The sequence below is a fragment of the Arvicanthis niloticus genome, chromosome 26, assembly GCF_011762505.2.
Source record: "Arvicanthis niloticus isolate mArvNil1 chromosome 26, mArvNil1.pat.X, whole genome shotgun sequence".
Taxonomy (NCBI): Eukaryota; Metazoa; Chordata; class Mammalia; order Rodentia; family Muridae; genus Arvicanthis; species Arvicanthis niloticus.
The window spans coordinates 17,332,192-17,350,435 of NC_133434.1; the positions used below are offsets into that span (position 1 = coordinate 17,332,192).

The 18,244-nt window shown below is 43.5% G+C and overlaps 1 protein-coding gene across 7 annotated transcripts in view; it reads left to right on the plus strand.

Moving 5' to 3' along the window:
• Nucleotides 1-18,244, plus strand: part of Usp28 (ubiquitin specific peptidase 28) — a 53,135-nt gene that overhangs the window by 18,829 nt on the left and 16,062 nt on the right. For all 7 annotated transcript variants that reach the window (XM_076925080.1, XM_076925076.1, XM_076925079.1 and 4 more), the window contains exons 6-13: nucleotides 3,055-3,141; nucleotides 3,736-3,873; nucleotides 4,957-5,030; nucleotides 5,903-5,982; nucleotides 10,044-10,192; nucleotides 11,948-12,075; nucleotides 13,518-13,613; nucleotides 16,990-17,169. In XM_076925080.1, the coding sequence (XP_076781195.1) occupies nucleotides 3,055-3,141; nucleotides 3,736-3,873; nucleotides 4,957-5,030; nucleotides 5,903-5,982; nucleotides 10,044-10,192; nucleotides 11,948-12,075; nucleotides 13,518-13,613; nucleotides 16,990-17,169 (932 nt within the window). The remainder of the gene's footprint in view (nucleotides 1-3,054; nucleotides 3,142-3,735; nucleotides 3,874-4,956; nucleotides 5,031-5,902; nucleotides 5,983-10,043; nucleotides 10,193-11,947; nucleotides 12,076-13,517; nucleotides 13,614-16,989; nucleotides 17,170-18,244) is intronic.

Below are 18,244 nucleotides of genomic sequence, written 5' to 3' on the forward strand. Positions count from 1 at the left end.
CTGTTTCCTTATAGAGCCCAGTCTACCAGCCCAGAGATGTCACCACCCACAATGGATTGGGCCTCGCCCATTGCTCACAACAGCTGGATCTTATGAATGGAGGGGAGGCATTGTCTCAGTTGAAGTTCCTTTCTCTTAGGTAGTTTGTGTGTCTAGTTGGCATAAGACTAGCTATCATATACTTAAAAACATTTCCTTAGCACCATCAGCTTCATACGTTCCTCCCTCTCCCTGCCTGCGGGCTTGTCTATTATATGGTTCTATGGCACCCACCCAGCCTCTCACGCCAAAAAACTTTATTTACTATATGCCTGGCTCTGATTAGGACCAGGGAAACAGCAGTGACTAAGACAAAGCCTGTACTCTCCTGAAGTTTGGTTAACAGAATCAGGTCGTGATAAATGCCACAAAGTCATTGTGAAGGAGGGTGTACTGGCTGATTTTGTGTCAACTTGACACGAGCTAGAATCATCAGAGAGGAAGGAGCCTCAGTTGAGGAAATGCCTCCATGAGATCCAACTGTAAGGTAGTCTTTGAATTAGTCAATGGGGGGGTGGGAGGGGCAGTTTTTATGAGTGGTTGCCATTGCTGAGCTAGTGGTTCTAGGTTCTGTAAGTCAATAGGCTGATGCAGCCGTGAGGAGCAAGCCAGTAAGCAGCAGTTCTCCGCGGCTTCTGTGTCCATCAGCTCCTCACTCCAGGTTGCTTCTGTGTCCATCAGCTCCTCATTCCAGGTTGCTGCCCTGCTTGAGTTTCTGACCTACCTTCTTTTGTCCACCAACAGCGAGTGATGCAACCTCTGCTTCAAGTGGGCGGAGATAGGATGGCTGGGCTGGTTGACTTCCAGCTGAGCTTAGAAAGCCCCACTAGGTTCCAGGAGAGACCCTGACTCTGGGGAATAAGTAGAAAATGATGGAGGAGAACACCCAGCACTTTCTGGTCTCTGAGTGTGCATGTGCAGGGCTGTCTTAAAATGAATTTTATACAAAATCCCAGTGCACCAACCTGTGGTGGTGCACACCTTCAGTCCCAGCACTCAAGAGGCAAAAGCAGGCAGAGATCTCTGAGCTCAAGGCCAGCCTGGTCTACAGAGAAGCCCTGTCTTGAAAATATGATGGATGGATGGATGGATGGGTGGATGGATGGAGGATAAGATCCAAGTACTATTGAGTCCCTTCTGTCATCACCTTGGGTCCACACAGACCTAACCATACATGTGTATAGCCTTAAATAGAATTATGCTTTTGTGTAACCTTTATTCATCTATTCATTTATTTTTCATTTAGAGTCTTCCTATGCAGCCCAAAGCTAGCCCTAAAACTCACTGTATAGTCCAGGCTAGCTTTGAACATGAGGCAGTCCTTGTGATTTAGGGTCTTGGTGCTCATTATAGGCCTGAACCAGCTCTATGCCCAACTCTGTCACACACAGTGGATTTCTGAGATTTGCTCGAGTGGATGTACAAATGCTTGCCAGTTAACTGTCCCACTGCATAGGAGGTAAATGATGAATGCATTTCTAAACCAGTTTTAAAAAAAGGTTTATTTTTATTTGTGTCCATGTATGGACACATACTGTGTGCACACAGGTGCTGAAGGATCCAGAGAGAGGGTGTTGGGTTCTCTGTAGGTGGAGTTGCAGGCAGTTGTGAGACATCCTGTCCCAGGAACCACATCCTGGTCTTCTGCAGTATCACTTTGATGACACATAATTCTATTACTAAATTGGTATCTATATGTATTAATCCAGCATTGTTCATTCCTCTTTCTAGGCATTGTTTCTTTTATTACCTAAAAGAATTGATGATTTTATTAATCTTTGTGCATAGTCATTTTCTTATTTTTTTTTAAGATTTATTTATTTTATGTATATGAGCAAACCATAGCTGTTTTCAGACACACCAGAAGAGGGCAGATGGCTGTGAGCTACCATGTGGTTGCTGCTGAATTGAACTCAGGACCTCCGGAAGAGCAGTCAGTGCTCTTAACCGCTGAGCCGTCTCTCCAGCCCAATCATTTTCTTCTAACAGTAGAAGAATTGGTAGCTTGACAGTATTGATACTTTAAAAACAAGATAATGATGAGAGGTAGGACTTCACAGTGTAAGGGTGGCCTGGGATTCCCTGGGTCCCAGTGCCCTTGAAGTCACTGTACACCTTTTGCTTCAGCTTTCTGAGTACTGGGGTTACTCCAAGCTACCATGCCTGGCTTTGAAATACTACACCTGTAATTAAACATGCCTGTAATCCTAGCAGTCAGAAGTCTGAGGCAGGAGGATCAGGAATTTAAGGCCAGCCTTGGCTACATAGGGAGTACAAGGCCAGCCTACATTATTAGCTAATAAGACCCTGTTAGGTAATTTAAAAAACAAAAACTGCGATTGTTTTTGTTGGGGTTCAGGAACTGCCACACAGACCATGTGAACAGTAAGAGGCAAGGGTGGAGGCCGCTCTGCATTTTGGCTGACTTTTAAGCTGACTGGTTCTAAGTGAGGTAAGAGGATTGTTGGACTGTGGTGAACAGGGGAGTTTCAGAGCATTGAGGTAGCAGCATACGTAATACAACTGTAGTGTGACGTAATACAACTGTAGTGTGACGTAATACAACTGTAGTGTGACGTAATACAACTGTAGTGTGACGTACTACAACTGTAGTGTGACGTAATACAACTGTAGTGTGACGTAATACAACTGTAGTGTGACGTACTGCAACTGTAGTGTGACGTAATACAACTGTAGTGTGACGTAATACAACTGTAGTGTGACGTACTGCAACTGTAGTGTGACGTACTGCAACTGTAGTGTGACGTACTACAACTGTAGTGTGACGTAATACAACTGTAGTGTGACGTAATACAACTGTAGTGTGACGGCCTTTTAGATGGTTTCAGTGTCAGCTATGGATAGTTGCTTCTGGGAAGCGGAGGCTGAGAACCTGTACTTAAATTTTACCTTTTGAGCAATATGGAGACTGAATACAAAATGGCCACAGTTATGTTAAAAGGAGCAGGCCTCAACAGTTTTGAAAGTAGTTGAGAGTGAATTTCTTTCTTTTAGTCTCTCTTTCAGTTGCCTGAATTTCGAAGACTTGTTCTCAGTTATAGCCTGCCACAGAACATCCTTGAAAATTGTCGAAGTCACACTGTAAGTTGGCACTGAGAAAAAGTTTCTGTGTTGCTGGACCGAGTGTGGGAACTGTGATAATCCTTGGTTAAGGCATTCTTCTCCTCCTTGGGATAAGAAGTAAGGGTTTACAAAGATACAGTTAAGTAGGAGTCAAATTAGGAAACAGTCCCAAGAAAGTGCAGTGAGGCACGGTTTTATTTAACCTTAGTGTTGCGCTGTTGGTGACACTCAGAAGCTGGTCTCCAGGGGCTGTCTCTCTTCTGCCATTGGCTGCTGAGGGCAAGGGAGGCAAAGCAAGTAGCTGAGGCCCAGCCAGGCCCTTCTTGGACTGCAGCCATTTTGCCCTTGCATGGCACCATGCTGCAGTGCATCCTCTTATGTGGGTGGACAGCTGTAAGAAACTCCAGAACCTTCTGTCTTTTCCTTAGCGTGTTCCCTGACTGCTTCACACCTCCCCTGTGCTCTATAGAGGGTTACACCTGTTGTCCTCATCTGGTCCCTCTGTCAGCCTCACTGGTCTAGACCTTGGTAAATGTGAATTAGTGATTGTTGATAACTCTCTCTTTATTCCTTCAAACTTTGCATATAAGATCTTGGCTGTGTTTTCTCTAGGAAAAAAGAAATATCATGTTTATGCAAGAGCTTCAGTATTTATTTGCTCTGTTGTTGGGATCAAATCGAAAATTTGTAGATCCTTCTGCAGCTCTGGATCTACTAAAAGGGGCCTTCCGATCATCTGAGGAGCAACAGGTACTTGATCACTTTGTTCCCTTGTCATATTTCAAAGGCCAGTGTCTGAGTCACCCTTTGCTAGTATGGTACTGCTGTTTTAATTGTTACTGTGTGACAAGCTCTGAACAGAGCTAGGCAAGATGACTACCTTCATCTGGCCTTCATTTTGCTCTCTAAAGTGTAGTTAGAGAGCAGGTGTGTTTGTGCATGAGTGAGAGGTGCACGGGTGCTGGCTCTAAAGGAGGCAGAAGTGGGAGGAGGAGCAGCATAGCAGAGGATGGCTCTCTCTCCTTACTCCCAACAGAGGCTTCTGAAGCAGGAACAAATTAGAAAAGTAATCCAGTGAGCTATACCAAACGATAATTGAGTGAGAAGAGTCAAGTCCTGTGTCTGATGGTCCAGGTTTCGATTTGGTTTGGATTTTAAGGCAGGTCTCACTCAGTATTGAATCCAGGTGATTGTTGAATGCCAGGTCCTCCAGCCTCAGCCTCCTGAGTCTGGTCACTCTGGGATAGAAATCCTCTTTTCCAACCTGTGAAAGCTGGATTCAGCAGCTTTTCCCTTTCAGTCATGGAATCTTCCCCTTCCGTTCTCCACCTGCTACTGAACTCGGAGCTGTTGCTGTTGCACCAGCTTCGACCTCCACAATGTGAAACCCACTCTATCATGGCCACATAGCTAACCAGCATTCTCAAAAGAGTTTGTAGAATTGCCTTTCTCTGTCGCTTCTCACAGTACTCTAGTGGACTCCAGTCTGTTCTTTTTAAGATGCCTTTTTAAAAATGCCTAACTGGAGATGGTGTTTGTTTTCTTTTGTTTATTTTGCTTTGTTTTCTTTTGTTTTGTTTTTGTCACACACAGATGTGGCCAGCCCTGCAGAGTTCCACTTCCTTGTGCCCTATCTTAGACATATCATACCAATGCTCTGCTGTTTGTCTCTAGTCACTGGGCTCCCTGTTCTTCTGTCTTTTGCAAGTTTGCCCCTAAAAGGAAGATTATGTCACAGAAGTAGAATATTTATCTGTGCGCTTAAAGGCGGACCTTTGTTTCCCTGAGTATAGTACTGCGTCTAACTTACTGCAATTTGTGCCTCTCTTATAGCAAGATGTGAGTGAATTCACGCACAAGCTCCTGGATTGGCTGGAGGATGCGTTCCAGCTAGCTGTTAATGTTAAGTGAGTGTTGAGGGTTTGTCTGCACATCCTTCCAACTCACAGTGGCTGCTGAGAACAGTTGGTGGGCAAAGTCACTCTTCTAAAGTAGAAATTGCCGGTGTTTGCCAAACTTCTTGGTGGCCACTGAACCCTGCTTTGGCTTTCCTTCTAGAGATCTAGAGTGTCCCCTTAACTTTTGTTTCTCTGAACCTGAACTAACTGCTTGGTTGTAAGCTGTAATTAAAAGTGGGTAAATGAATCCTAAATGTGGACATGGTGTTTGGTATGGAACCACTATATTTAATGTCGCTCACCTGTGACATCTGCTTAGCATTCACAGAGCATGTGGGTCAGTCACCCCAGCCAGCCATGGACACAGGTAGAAGTCAGGGCCATGAGGACCTGTATTGTATCATCTGTGTGTGGCTGCCAAGAACTCGCTCTTCTAAATAATTTTAAGTCTGGAGTTGGAGAATAAAGTACCATGAAATAGTTTTGCAACTGGGAACTTGCACACTTAAGTCCAATGTAAGATGATGAGCTTTAGGAAAAGAACATTTGCATGCTACTTATTGTGCCACTGAGCGGATTTATAAGCATTTACTTGTAAAACTCTGGGGGAGTCCATTCTTCACTGCTGTGCTGTTCTCTACCTTGTATATACATGTGATCAGGCATAGCTGTGTATATAGCAAATGTATATGCACACATATTTGTCACCAACTGTGACCCCAAGGTCAGGGTTCACACAGTGCGTCCCCAGCACAGTGCCAGGCATCTTCTTGTCAGTCAGTGTCTGAGCTGAGCTCCGTCTTGACTTCTTAGATACTAAGACACCACGAGCACGCATTTGATTCACCTGACACAGAACTGTCTTATCTCTTTTAAAATAGCAACAATCTCAGGAATAAATCTGAAAACCCCATGGTGCAGCTATTCTACGGTACTTTCCTGACAGAAGGAGTCCGAGAAGGTAAGGTCTTTGTCCTGTGTGTTTGTTGTCAGCTATGACTGGTTCTCATTGCTGCATCCTTGCAGAGAAACAGGATAGACTTGGAAGTCCAACAAACTGAATCCTCTCTGGCTTTTCTCTGTGTGACTATGGGCGCATAGACTGAATCTTCAGTCTTAGATCTGTACAATGGACACAGTCTTTGGCCTAGAATTGTCATGTTAAATTGTACAATGTCTGTGTTGATGGCAGTGATGCTACTTAATTTTCTATATTGCTTTTCCTGGTGGACCATCTAATCTCAGGTTCTATAGAATCAAATTGCCAGAAATGCTTGTCTAATCTGAGTATTTAAACTGTTTAGTGGCAGGGTTCTGACTATGTATAAATAGAATAGCATAGAAACCTATGGCTTCAGCAGCAGCTTCTGAACCCATGGCCAGCTCTTCATGTATCAGCCTCACTCCCTCCCTTAGATTACAGCCACTCACGACCACTGGACCTTGTGGTTTACACTTACTGTATGTGTTTATTGTTGGTACTAGGACCTGAACCCAGCTGCAGAGGTTGTGTGTGTGTGTGTGTGTGTGTGTGTGTGTGTTAGCCCAGTACCATATGTAGTAGCTACTACTCTGTTGATGTAATAAAATATCATGACTATGGAGAAGTGTTTTAGCTTCTGGGTCTAGAGGGTTAGAATACATAATGGTGGGAACAAAATGGCAGCAGGCAGCTGGCAGAAAACTGACTGAGAGGTCACATCTTTAATTGTAAGCGTGAAGCAGCCAGAGCAAATGGGAAGCAGGGCAAAGCTGTAAACTCTTGCAGTCCACCTCCCAGTGACATACTTACCTCGGCTAACGAGGCTACCTCCTGGACAGAAAGTGTTCAAATATAAGACCATGCGAAACACTTCTCATTTAAACTACAGTATCTCACTCCTTGGTCCCCATAGGCTCATGGCCATATTGTAATGTAAACTATTAAATCTAACTTCCAGAGTTTTCTGTAGTCTTTCACAGTCTTCTATTTAAAAGTCCAAAGTCTCTTGTGAGACTTAAGGCAATCTCTTAATTGTAACCCCTTGTAAAAATCAAAACCTGAACATATAATGGCACAGAATATATACGTTCTCATACCAAAAGGGAGGAGTGGGGTCATAGTGAGGAAATACTGGATCAGTATAAAACCAAAATCTGGCAGGACAAAACCCGCATCTTGTAGCTCAGTGTCTGCTGTCTGGGACTTCGGTTTTTAAAGGGCTTGAAGTCTCTTAAGTCAGCACCACATGGACAACAGCTTTGGCTGCCAGTTTGGGCTGGATCCTTGCTTTCTTGAATCAGGTTAGCAGAAGCTTTTACGCTTGTTGCTTTCTAGGAGTTCTCTGTTGCAAGTTGGAAGCTTGTTGTGTGTGGTCTTGCTCTGAGGAAACCCTTCATCTGTTCTGACACAGAGCAGTTTCTCCTTAAAGCTCTGAACCTTCTAACAGTTACAGTCCTTCTTTTCTCTCCAAACTGTACATTTTGTCCTTTTTTTCTGCTCCACATTTTTTTCATGGTAGACCTGCAGAAGCATCAACAATAACCATGCCACAAACTCAACATTATGCAGTCTTGAAATTTTCTCTGCCAATGAAATCAGTCCTGTTTTAAGGTTTGCCTCAGGCAAGTTCATAGTGCAAAGGCAGAAGGTGGCCCAGAGTCTTTCCAGAATACCACAGGACTGGCCCGGCGCTGTTCATCTTGGCTGCCAGGCCTCTGCAGTCCTCATTGCTCCCGGCAACTTGGCTCCTATTAGAACACTCTAAGTTCTGCCTAAGTTAACACTTTAGTTCCAAAATCTTCCACATTTCTCCAGAAAATTAGCAAGGTTGGTTTCTTGATCGCCTCAGGCCATCCAGAGAGGGATTCTTTGTGAGCTTCTGCGTTAGGTGCTTTTCTGTTGGGTAAAACACCATGACCAAAAGCAAACTATCAAGTGTAATTTTAGCTACTATTCCAGACGGTGTGATGGTGGGGAGTCATGGCAGTACTCAGCAGGCATGGTGCCAGGAGCAGGAAGCTGAAAGAGGAGAGACCAAACTGAAAGTAGAGTGAGGCTGTGAATTCCATAAGGCAACCTCAGGTGACATCCTTCTCTACTGAGGCTCCCAAGCCTACAAACTGGGCATGAGGCTTTCACATGCCTGAGCCTGTTGGAGACTTTGCTCATAAGTCACCACACACAATTTCTCCAAAGAATGAGCATTTTGTTTTTTTGTTTTTTTTGTTTCTTCAAGACAGGGTTTCTCTGTGTAGCCCTGGCTGTCCTGGAACTCACTCTGTAGACCAGGCTGGCCTCGAACTCAGAAATCAGCCTGCCTCTGCCTCCCAAGTGCTGGGATTAAAGGCGTGTGCCACCACTGCCCAGCACAAGACTGAGCATTTTTAAATGTCAAATATCTATTTACATACACACACACACACACACACACACACACACACACACACACACACACATATATATATATATATATATATATATATATATATATATATATATATATATACATACACACATATACTTTAAAACACCCTTCTCTTATTTAGTGTTACTATTGCTGTGATGATAAAATACCACGACCAAAGTCAAGTTAGAGAGGAAGGGTGTATACTCCCAAATCACAGTCCACCATTGAAGAAAATCAGGGCAGGTCTAGTGAATGAAAAACAGAATTAAAAAGGAAAGGACATGATTGTTCATTGTAGATATGTGGGAGAGCATAGCCAGAGGCAGGGACATCTGGGAGAGTTCAGAGTAGTTGTGACCCTGAGCCATGTAGGGAGAGGGGGGAAGGAGAAGGGAACCAGCTGCAGTAGCCTGGAGACCCAAAAGAGAGTAGACCAAAATGGTTGGATCATACAGGAAAGGGCAGCCTAGCCCCTGGGTTGGAGAAGTTCATGGTAGTGGGCAGGTATGTCAGCAGGAGAACCTGGTAGCCAGGTCCACTTTAGTATGTGAAATATAGCTCTGCCGTTCATCCCAGTTTAACAGCTGGAGGCAGGAACTGATGGAAGCAGACCAGGGAGGAGTGCTGCTTACTCCTGATCTGCTCCCATGGCTTGCTCAGCCTGCTTTCTTACAGAACCCAGGACCAACAGCCCAGGGATGGCACTGTCCACAATGGACCCACCCCTGTCAGTCACTAATTAAGAGAAATCTCTACAGCCAGATTCTATGGATAAAAATTCTCAATTAAGGTTACCTCCTTTCAGATAACTCTTAGCTTGTGTCAAGTTGACATGAAACTAGCCAGCATAGTCCCATTTTTACATTTTGTGAGACTGCCTGTCCCCAAGAGATGGAGAAGATAGATCCCCAAGTCGACTTCCTCCTTGTGCTTGCATGGGTTAGTAAACCACACACACAAAGCAGCTAGGGCTGACCTTAAACACTTAGCCTCAGAGTTTGTTTTAATCAGTACTGAAATCCCTTCTCTCAGAGAAAGCAACTCAGGACTGCCCATATTGAGTCAGAAATGTCCACTCAGCCTCCAAGCGTGGTTTGTGTATTGACTGGGCTTCACTTCTGCCTTTTTTTTTTCCCTTGAAATATTCTATGTTATTGATTTGTTTGATTGTTTCTTTGTTTGTTGTGTAGTTCAGGATGGCCTTGAATTCTCAATGGTCAGCCTTTCAAGGACCAGGACTGCAGGTGTTCAGCACAATGTCTATATTGAAATACATGTTTCGAAGAACATAATTTGTTTGTAATAACCCCCTAAGTCTGGAATTCATTGACTGTGCTCTAGCATACATAGTTATCTTTTGACACAGGCCTCAGCCGCTCTTGTGCATCTTCTGTAGTTGTATTCCAGCGCAGCCAGGACTCTGGTGATGGGTTTGACGGGGAGGCAAGCGCCTCGGGTTTGCTACTTGTAGCATGCTCATGCCTGGGTCTAATAGGTCATTGGAGGTTACCACCAGTGTATTTTTCACCAGTTCTCAGAGACTACTGAATCCTAAAAGGTGATGTCTCAGTGGAGCCAGAGAAATAGACTTTAAGTGGTGGTAGTGAAGTTTAACAATCCCCTCTTTGCCTAGGAAAGCCCTTTTGTAACAATGAGACCTTCGGCCAGTACCCTCTTCAGGTGAACGGTTACCACAACTTAGATGAGTGTTTGGAAGGGGCCATGGTGGAAGGTGACATCGCGCTGCTTCCCTCTGATGGTGCAGTGAAGTACGGACAGGAGGTAAGGTGTATATTGCTAGTGACAAAGCCACTTATGTGGGACTGAACTTGCAGGCAGACAAGTTCACCTATCAGGGCACCATGCACTGAGCAGAACTCGGATCTGTCTGCTGTCTCTAACCAGTTGATGGATGGGACTCATGAGTCTTTATGCTCTGATGAAGTTCTTGCTAAAGCTGAGTGTACCTTTACACTGTGTGTAAAGGTTTATGCTGCTTCTGATGCTTTCAGTATGGTCATGTTTCTCCCTTTCTGTTGAAGCCTACCTGTGCCTGAGTAGGGAGAACGCACTGTCTCCATATTCCTGGAGAGTAAAAGTGATTAACTCTTATGGTATGCCATTTAGAATATTTTCCCTGTTAAAATATTTATTCTCAGTTTGTAATTTCTGCCTTTGCTTTTACATTTTAAAATGTAATTTTCATTTACTTATGTGGGATTCTTAGGTTTTGATGGGTTGGAAAGAATGTATTATTGCGAGGGTAATTAATACGTCAACATTCCAGTTAGGCAGGGATTAGTGAGTGTCAGTGTAGCGCAATTGTCCACGTTACCTCATTTGGCTTATTCTCATACATTTTTTTGAGGCAAAACTGGCTTTTGGAACTGGCCATTCAAGAATTATGATAGGAGAAATTGACTTGAATTAAAGTAGAGCACCTGACATGGGCCTGTGAAGGTATTTTAGCTCTGGAAGACGCTAGAATATGGGGAGCACTTCCTCCTCAGTTTCTCCAGGAAAAAGTGGATGAGATGTACCATGTGTGTACAGCGATGCTTTCTCTTATGAATGAGTAGTTACTACTTGAGTGGTATCCGGGACCAGGAATGCTGTAAAAATAAAACTCTAGCAAGAGTCCTTATGCTTGTTTAATTAGATTTAACCCAAAGAGCCAGGCAAGGTGGCTTATGTTTGTAATCAATCGTTCACGAGACTGATTAATTAGAATTGTTAAAAGTTCAAGGCCAGCATTTACTGTTTAGTGAGTGAGACCCTGTCTCAAGAAGCAAACAACAAAGATAAGAAGATTTAGCTGTGAGGGGGTCAGTTGTACCTGGTGCCAACAGCTACCTGTGGGAGCCTCTAGTGGGGTGGGCAAAGCTTCTGCTGGTACAGGCTGTGCTCAGCATGTTCAACTGGGTCCTTTTCATTTTGGGAAGCCGTTCTACTCTGAAACTCTGGGCGCCATCACTGGCCTGGCTGTCATTTCAGAGAAACCTATATCTTGGAAGTCAGAGATTATTTTCCTCAGGAATATGGAAGATTATTACATCCTGAGACTATTTTAAGTTTTTATTCATAAACAGGACTTGAGCTGTGGCTAGCTATAAATAAACAATACATAATATATTTACAGTGTTTGTCTTTTTAGATGATTATCGGATACAGTTATCCCCTAGTTACATGCTGTTAGGATGTTTCCTGTAAGATGTGAACATCTTAAATGCTAACGACTCTTAAGGAATGACTTGCCTTGGTGTTTGGTCAGTTCTTGTATCCTTCGGTGGTTATTTCTAAAGGTGATGGTTGAACACAGTGCTAGCCAGTAGTTTTGGAGGCTGAGCAAGGTTTGGTCATACTCTTCAAGTATAATCCTAAGTATTTAAGATAGTATGTGAGATAAAATGCTATATAATAATTAAGTTGTCTTAGATATAAATTCCATATCAAAAGAAGTTTGGTGAAAGGTATTTAAATATGGCTGATATTTCCTGACATTAACTTCTCTTTTTCCTCATGTTTTTACCTTGGCAGCGTTGGTTTACAAAGCTGCCTCCAGTGTTGACCTTCGAACTCTCTAGATTTGAGTTTAATCAGTCTCTTGGGCAGCCTGAGAAGATTCATAATAAGCTGGAATTTCCTCAGATTATCTATATGGATAGGTGAGTATTGGTTCAGCTGACTGTGATTTTAAGCACAGCAGTAGAAATGACTGTGAACTACATAATTATGTGTGGAGATCACCTGGACATCCGATAATGTGCACATTTCGATTGAGTGAACCTTCCAGAGCTCAGCACTGGGACTGAATAGCTAGGCAGATGTCTGGGCTCAGAACGTAAATCTCGTCTCCATGGATACTGTAAACAATAGAGTGAAAAATGCAAGGTAGGTACTAGTTTACAGTGTCACAGTAAAACTGTATATATGCAAACCCACCGGAATACCAACTAAGTTTCTAATTATTCCTTGGTTTTCTGTTTTACATTCAAATTGGGGAATATAGCTTCCTCTAACTTTGACATTTAAAAAAAAAAAGCCCTTATTCTCCAGCCATCACATGGAAAATTGATTTTCTGAAACCTTTCCTAAGGACCCCAGTTATATTTTAGGAGACGGGGGGCGGGGGGGACACGACACCCTGTATTAGCACATCAGTAAGGAAGCAGATCTGTTCAGAGCTCTTTCCCCCCCCCCCCAACTTTAGACATTTTTTAATTTGTTTAATTTGTTTGTTTTTATTTTGTTTAATTTGACAAGAGAATCCATACACTCTTCAGAGGCTTTTGCTTCAAAATGATTTTGGCTTTTGGCTCCTTGCATTTCCATGGAAATTTCAGAGTCTTGCCAATTTCTGCCAAAATAAGGGATATTTGGTTGGATTTTGCCATGCCTGTCATTCAGTCTGGGGAGAGATGACATCTTAGATTGTGATCTTTTTCTTCTGAGCGTGGTATCTACCATTCTGTTTTTACATCTCTATTTCTCTTGGTGATGTTTTACAAATTTTGGTATACAGCCCTTCCTTCCATCATTAGGTAAATCAAACTTTTGATATTCTGAGTTTTTGAAATTTTACTCTGTTCTCTTTGAGCAGATGGAAATCAGGTTGGTTGTTCTGGTTGTTAGGTGACATTGTCCCTTCAAGTGAACTCACTAAGTCTGCTAGGGTCTTGTGGCTGCTGCGAGCAGCAGCTGAAGAACAGCTCTGCCTCCTGTGCTGCTGTCTCTGTACTTCTGTTTCTTCCACTTACCTACTGTACTGGCTTCACCTTTAGGAAAGCATTTAGAGATAATGGTGAGAGTGGGCATCCATCCTTGCTGACCTTGGGGTTGGGGCTGTAGCCTGAGTGTGATCCACGGCAGTGCACTCAGGTGGGTTTGGTACCCTGTAACTTAGCCAGAAATTCAAGGGCAGCCTCCACTACAGAGGGAGTTGGAGACCACTCTGAGCCATGAGATTCTGTCTCAAGGCCAAAACCCCCAAAATAAAATAAAAATTTAGTATTGGTTGATGGATAACTGCCTGTGTGAGGAGCCCTTCTCTGAGGTTTTGTCACTGATATTCGCTGATATAACTTGTACGTGGTTGTCATTTGCTTAGGTACATGTATAAGAGCAAAGAGCTTATCCGAAGTAAGAGAGAAAATATTCGGAGGTTGAAGGAGGAAATACAAGTTCTGCAGCAAAAATTAGAAAGGTGAGTCTCTGAGTAGTTTTATGCTTTGAAACATAAAGCAAGCATAAGATCAGAGATTGTGTTTAAAAGTCCAGAGCATAACTAATAACTGGTGTTTTATAAAATAGCGACTGTCCTCATTATAGCTGTAAAGGAGTCTTAAGGCTAGGTAGCGTGTGTGGGTGAGCAGTCCCGAGGACCTGAGGGACCCAGGCGTGCTGTGGCTGCCTTGCAGTCTCTCTTCCCTGCTCTTTCTGCTCTCTGACTAAATGAATGTGAGAAGCAATGCTGGCCGTCACTTGTCCTCTTTGGATTTTTTGAGACAGAGTTTTCTGTAGCTCAAACTCTAAAAGAGGATGACCTTGGACTTCTGATTCTCCTGCCTCCACATCCCCAGGGGTTGGGATTGCGTTGAATGGCCTCCAAGCCTAGCTATTTCACTTGGGGAAAATGGGCCTGTGGAGTGTTGAGATGGGGTGATGCTGACTGAGTACAGGAGCTCAAGCTCCTGGTGTGTACTGTGCTTCTGGCAGACTCTGCACTTTCTTTATTTTAAAACAGAATCACCCAGATCTCCTTAGGCAAGACCTTCATAGTCTAGATAGACTTGGTTTAACATTTACAAAGGAAATTCATACTGTTGGTGGTTTCCTCTCTCCCTCTTCATCTACAGAAAACAAATAAAATGCTTATTATTTCTTCTATAAGTAACTGTGTAAGATATTGAAAGGGAGATTTCTTTTGTACATGGTAGACAAGACAGTTTTGAAACTACCTTTGCTGTGTTTTTGTTTTTATCCTGTGCTGAGACTTGGACACCTTGTACATGGTAGGCAAATGCTCTAGTGACTGTATCCCTTCTGGTCCCCAACCCCTCCATCCCTTGTCCTGGTCCTATTAGTCAAAGCAGAGGCTGCATTGTGAAGTCATGGCTCTAAGAGCGGGGACTCAGAAGTGATTGTTACAAATAAGCACAAATCTCTTAGAGGAGAAAAACTTTTGCGGGATTTTATATTAAGTATTCTATTAAAATAAAACAAACCTGGGCGGGGCTGAAGACTGGCACCCGATCCTGTGCTGAGGTACCAGCTCTGCCCTCTGTGGAGTGCCCATTGAGTAGAGTTTGATAAACTCGTAGCAGAAGATCGTGGCCAAGTGTGTGCCAGGGATTAAACAACTGGCTCAGGTTTTTCACCCTGGCAGGCACATGCCAGCTCTGAGGGACATAGTAGGTGGTATGCAAGCCTTGGCTACAGCTGCCTTTGCTGTCTGCCCTGTGTCATGGGTTTGATGCTGAGTTAAAATGTTCATTTTCTACTCATATTTTCATTTTCTTTCTTTTGTTTGTTGGTTTAGGTTTTTAGAGAAAAGATCTTGCTGTGTAAGCAAGCCTTGGTTGGCCTGAACTTGTTTTGTGGACCAGGCTGGTCTTAAAGTCATAATGATTTGCCTGCCTCTGCCTCTGCCTCTGCCTCTGCCTCTGCCTCTGCCTCTGCCTCTGCCTCTGCCTCTGCCTCTGCCTCTGCCTCTGCCTCTGCCTCTGCCTCTGCCTCTGCCTCTGCCTCTGCCTCTGCCTCTGCCTCTGCCTCTGCCTCTGCCTCTCAAGTGTTGGAATTATAGGTGTTTGCAACCATGCGCTGCTCATTTAACTAACCACAGTAACAACGATTGTTGTGGAGGTGGAGTCTCCTGTATCCAGGGTGTCCTTAAACAGTATGATGTATCTGAGCATGACTGCAATTTCCTGTCCTGCCTGCATCTCCATAGTGAGTTTAAAGTAATGTGCTAGTAATGGCAGATTGTAAGTATCGTTAAAGTAGTTTGTCTAGAAGTTGGAGATGGCTCTAAGGTGAAAAGTGCACACTATGCTCCCTCATGTCATACATCCACAACCGCCTGTAATCAAGCTTCAGGGAATCCAGTGCCCTCTTCTGGACTGTGAACATACATGCACACAAGTGAAGATGTACAGTCAGAGTGATGGCTCAGTAGTTAACACTTGCAAAGGATCCAGGGTCAGTGCCCGGGATCCACATAGCAGCTTGTAACAGTTCGTAACTCTAGTTGTCATGAGTTTTTTATGGCCACCTAGGCCAACAGGCATGCATGTGGTGCAGATATACTTGCAGGCAAAATATCCATACACATAAAATATATCTTAACTGTAAAAGTGCTCTATTATTTCAGTCACATATTTGAGAATATTACTCCTACTGGAGAAATCTTGAGTAATTTATAACTGGCTGGCCTATGCAATTGATCACATTCATGAATAATAGAGTATATAAGGGCTGAAGAAATGGCTCAGCAATTAAGAGCACTGACTGCTGCTCTTCCAGAGGTCCTGAGTTCAAGTCCCAGCAACCACATGGTGGCTCACAACCATCTGTAATGAAATCTGATGCCCTCTTCTGGTGTGTCTGAAGACAGCTACAGTGTAGTGTACTTATATACATAAAATAAATTAACTAATTTAAAAAATAGAGTATTTAAGACCCTGTAAAAGGAAGATTGCTGGGTTTTTTGTTTTGTTTTTGTTTTTTGCCTCTGACCTTTAATGTCCAGTTTTTTTCCTTTCTGTCTGTCTGTCTGTCTTTCTTTCTTTCTTTCTTTCTTTCTTTCTTTCTTTCTTTCTTTCTTTCTTGGTGGTGGTGGTGGTTTTTGGTTTTAAGGGGTTGTTTTGTTTGTTTGTTTGTTTGGTTGGTTGGTTGGTTGGTTTGGTTTTGGGTTTTGGAGACAGCTTTGGCTGTCCTGGAACTTGTTCCATAGACTGTGCTGGCTTTGAACTCAAAGAAATCAGAGTTCTCTGTTTCCCAATTGCCAGGATCAAAGGCATGGGCTACCACCACCTTGTTTTTTATTAAGGCCTAATGTTTATGTCTGGATTTCTCTCACTCTCAGTTATGAAGCAGTTGGTTTAGAAAGGACAAAGATAATGCCATGAGAACTAATGACCAGCTTGTTTCTCAGTCTGGAACATTGTCGTCTAAGAAAGGACTTAGGTTTGTGAGCAGAGCCTGACTAGTGGGACAAGAGAGCAGAGCCAGAGCTGTCTGAAACTGTACTCTGTGAGGCATCAGACTGCTGGCGGCTTTTACTCTTGAAGCCTCTTTTAGTTTTTAACCCTATAGATTGAGTAACCAATTAAATAGTGTATGCCTTTAGAAATAATAAGGGATTTTGTTGTTATATTGAGATGGGCTGTCACTAGGTTGCCCCAAACTTACTTTGAAACCCAGGCAGGGCTCAGACTTTTTGTGATCCTTCTACTTCAGCCTCTTGAGCTGCTAGGATTATAGCTGGGTTATTAGTACCTCTGCATGGTAAGTCTTTGTCAGCAGTTATTACAATGCATAGCAGACTTGGGCAGTAGTGTTCCAGTGTCTTTGCCTCTTAGGTATGTGAAGTACGGCTCGGGCCCATCTCGGTTCCCACTCCCCGACATGTTGAAATACGTTATTGAATTTGCCAGTACAAAGCCCGCCTCTGAGAGCTGTCTGTCTGCTGGTGCTGAGCACAGGACATTACCACTTCCTTCAGTGCACTGCCCAGTTTCTGACCTCACATCCAAGAAAGGGTAAGAAGCAGCTTTCTTAAATGGTTTGTGTTGTTTCCCATTCTTATTTGCCTCATTTTCCACCCTCCCACCTCCCTCAGAGAGGGAGCTCTGCCTTCTGGAAGGGTTTGGTTACCTGCCCTCCTGGACAGAGGCTTCTCACTGTCTGCTGTGTGGATCAGACCTCAGGACTGCTTTGAAACTGTCAGAAGGGCTTCTTCAGAGATCCAGGAGTCTTCCACACATCTATCTCATTCTGTACTACATCTGCCATGAAGGAGGCATGGCTAAATGAACAGCAAGAAAAAACTTATGAGCAGAGTTATGCAAGGAAGAACTGGCAAGAATTCTGCGGACAAGCCTAGAGGAGTTTGGCTAGGCTTGTGAACACACAGGGAGGCCAGGTGGCGCAATCCTCTGACTCTGCCTTATTTAGCTAGCGTTAAAGCTTGACGGTGCCAGCAGGTTCAGCTTGGGTCACGCTCCATGATGTGTGTGTCTTTGGCTAATAAAATTACTATGGCACATTTGTCCCTCAGAGAAAAAAGCTTATGTTAAAAACCTAGTCTGGACTGTGGTGGTATGTACCTTTAATCATCACCAGTTGGGAGACAGAGGTAGGCTGAGTCTGAGTTTGAAGCCTACAGGACAAGTTCCAGGACAGTCAGAACTACACAGAGAAGCCTTGTCTTAAAAAACAAAATCAAAAACCCAGAGGCTAGAGAGATGGCTCAGCCATTAAATGCATACTGCTTTGCAGAGGACCATAGTTCAGTTCCCAGCAGGCAGCTTTTTTTGGTGATATTAGAGATAAATTTGCATGTATTTCTCCTTTCCTCTTGCTTATCATGCCTGACTTATTTGGTATAGGGAATCAGCCCACTGCCATCTGAGGTCATAGTGCTTTTATGTCTTTTGTTATTTTGTTTTGTTCCCACCCTTAGAAGATAGGATGTTTTGAGATAGGATCTTACTTCAAAGCCCTTAGAAGCCCTGGGTTTGAAAAGAAGTTCTCAACCTGTAGGTCACAACCCCTTTTTGGGGTGTGGAACAACCCTTTCACAGGGATGGCCTAAGGCCATCAGAGAACACAGAT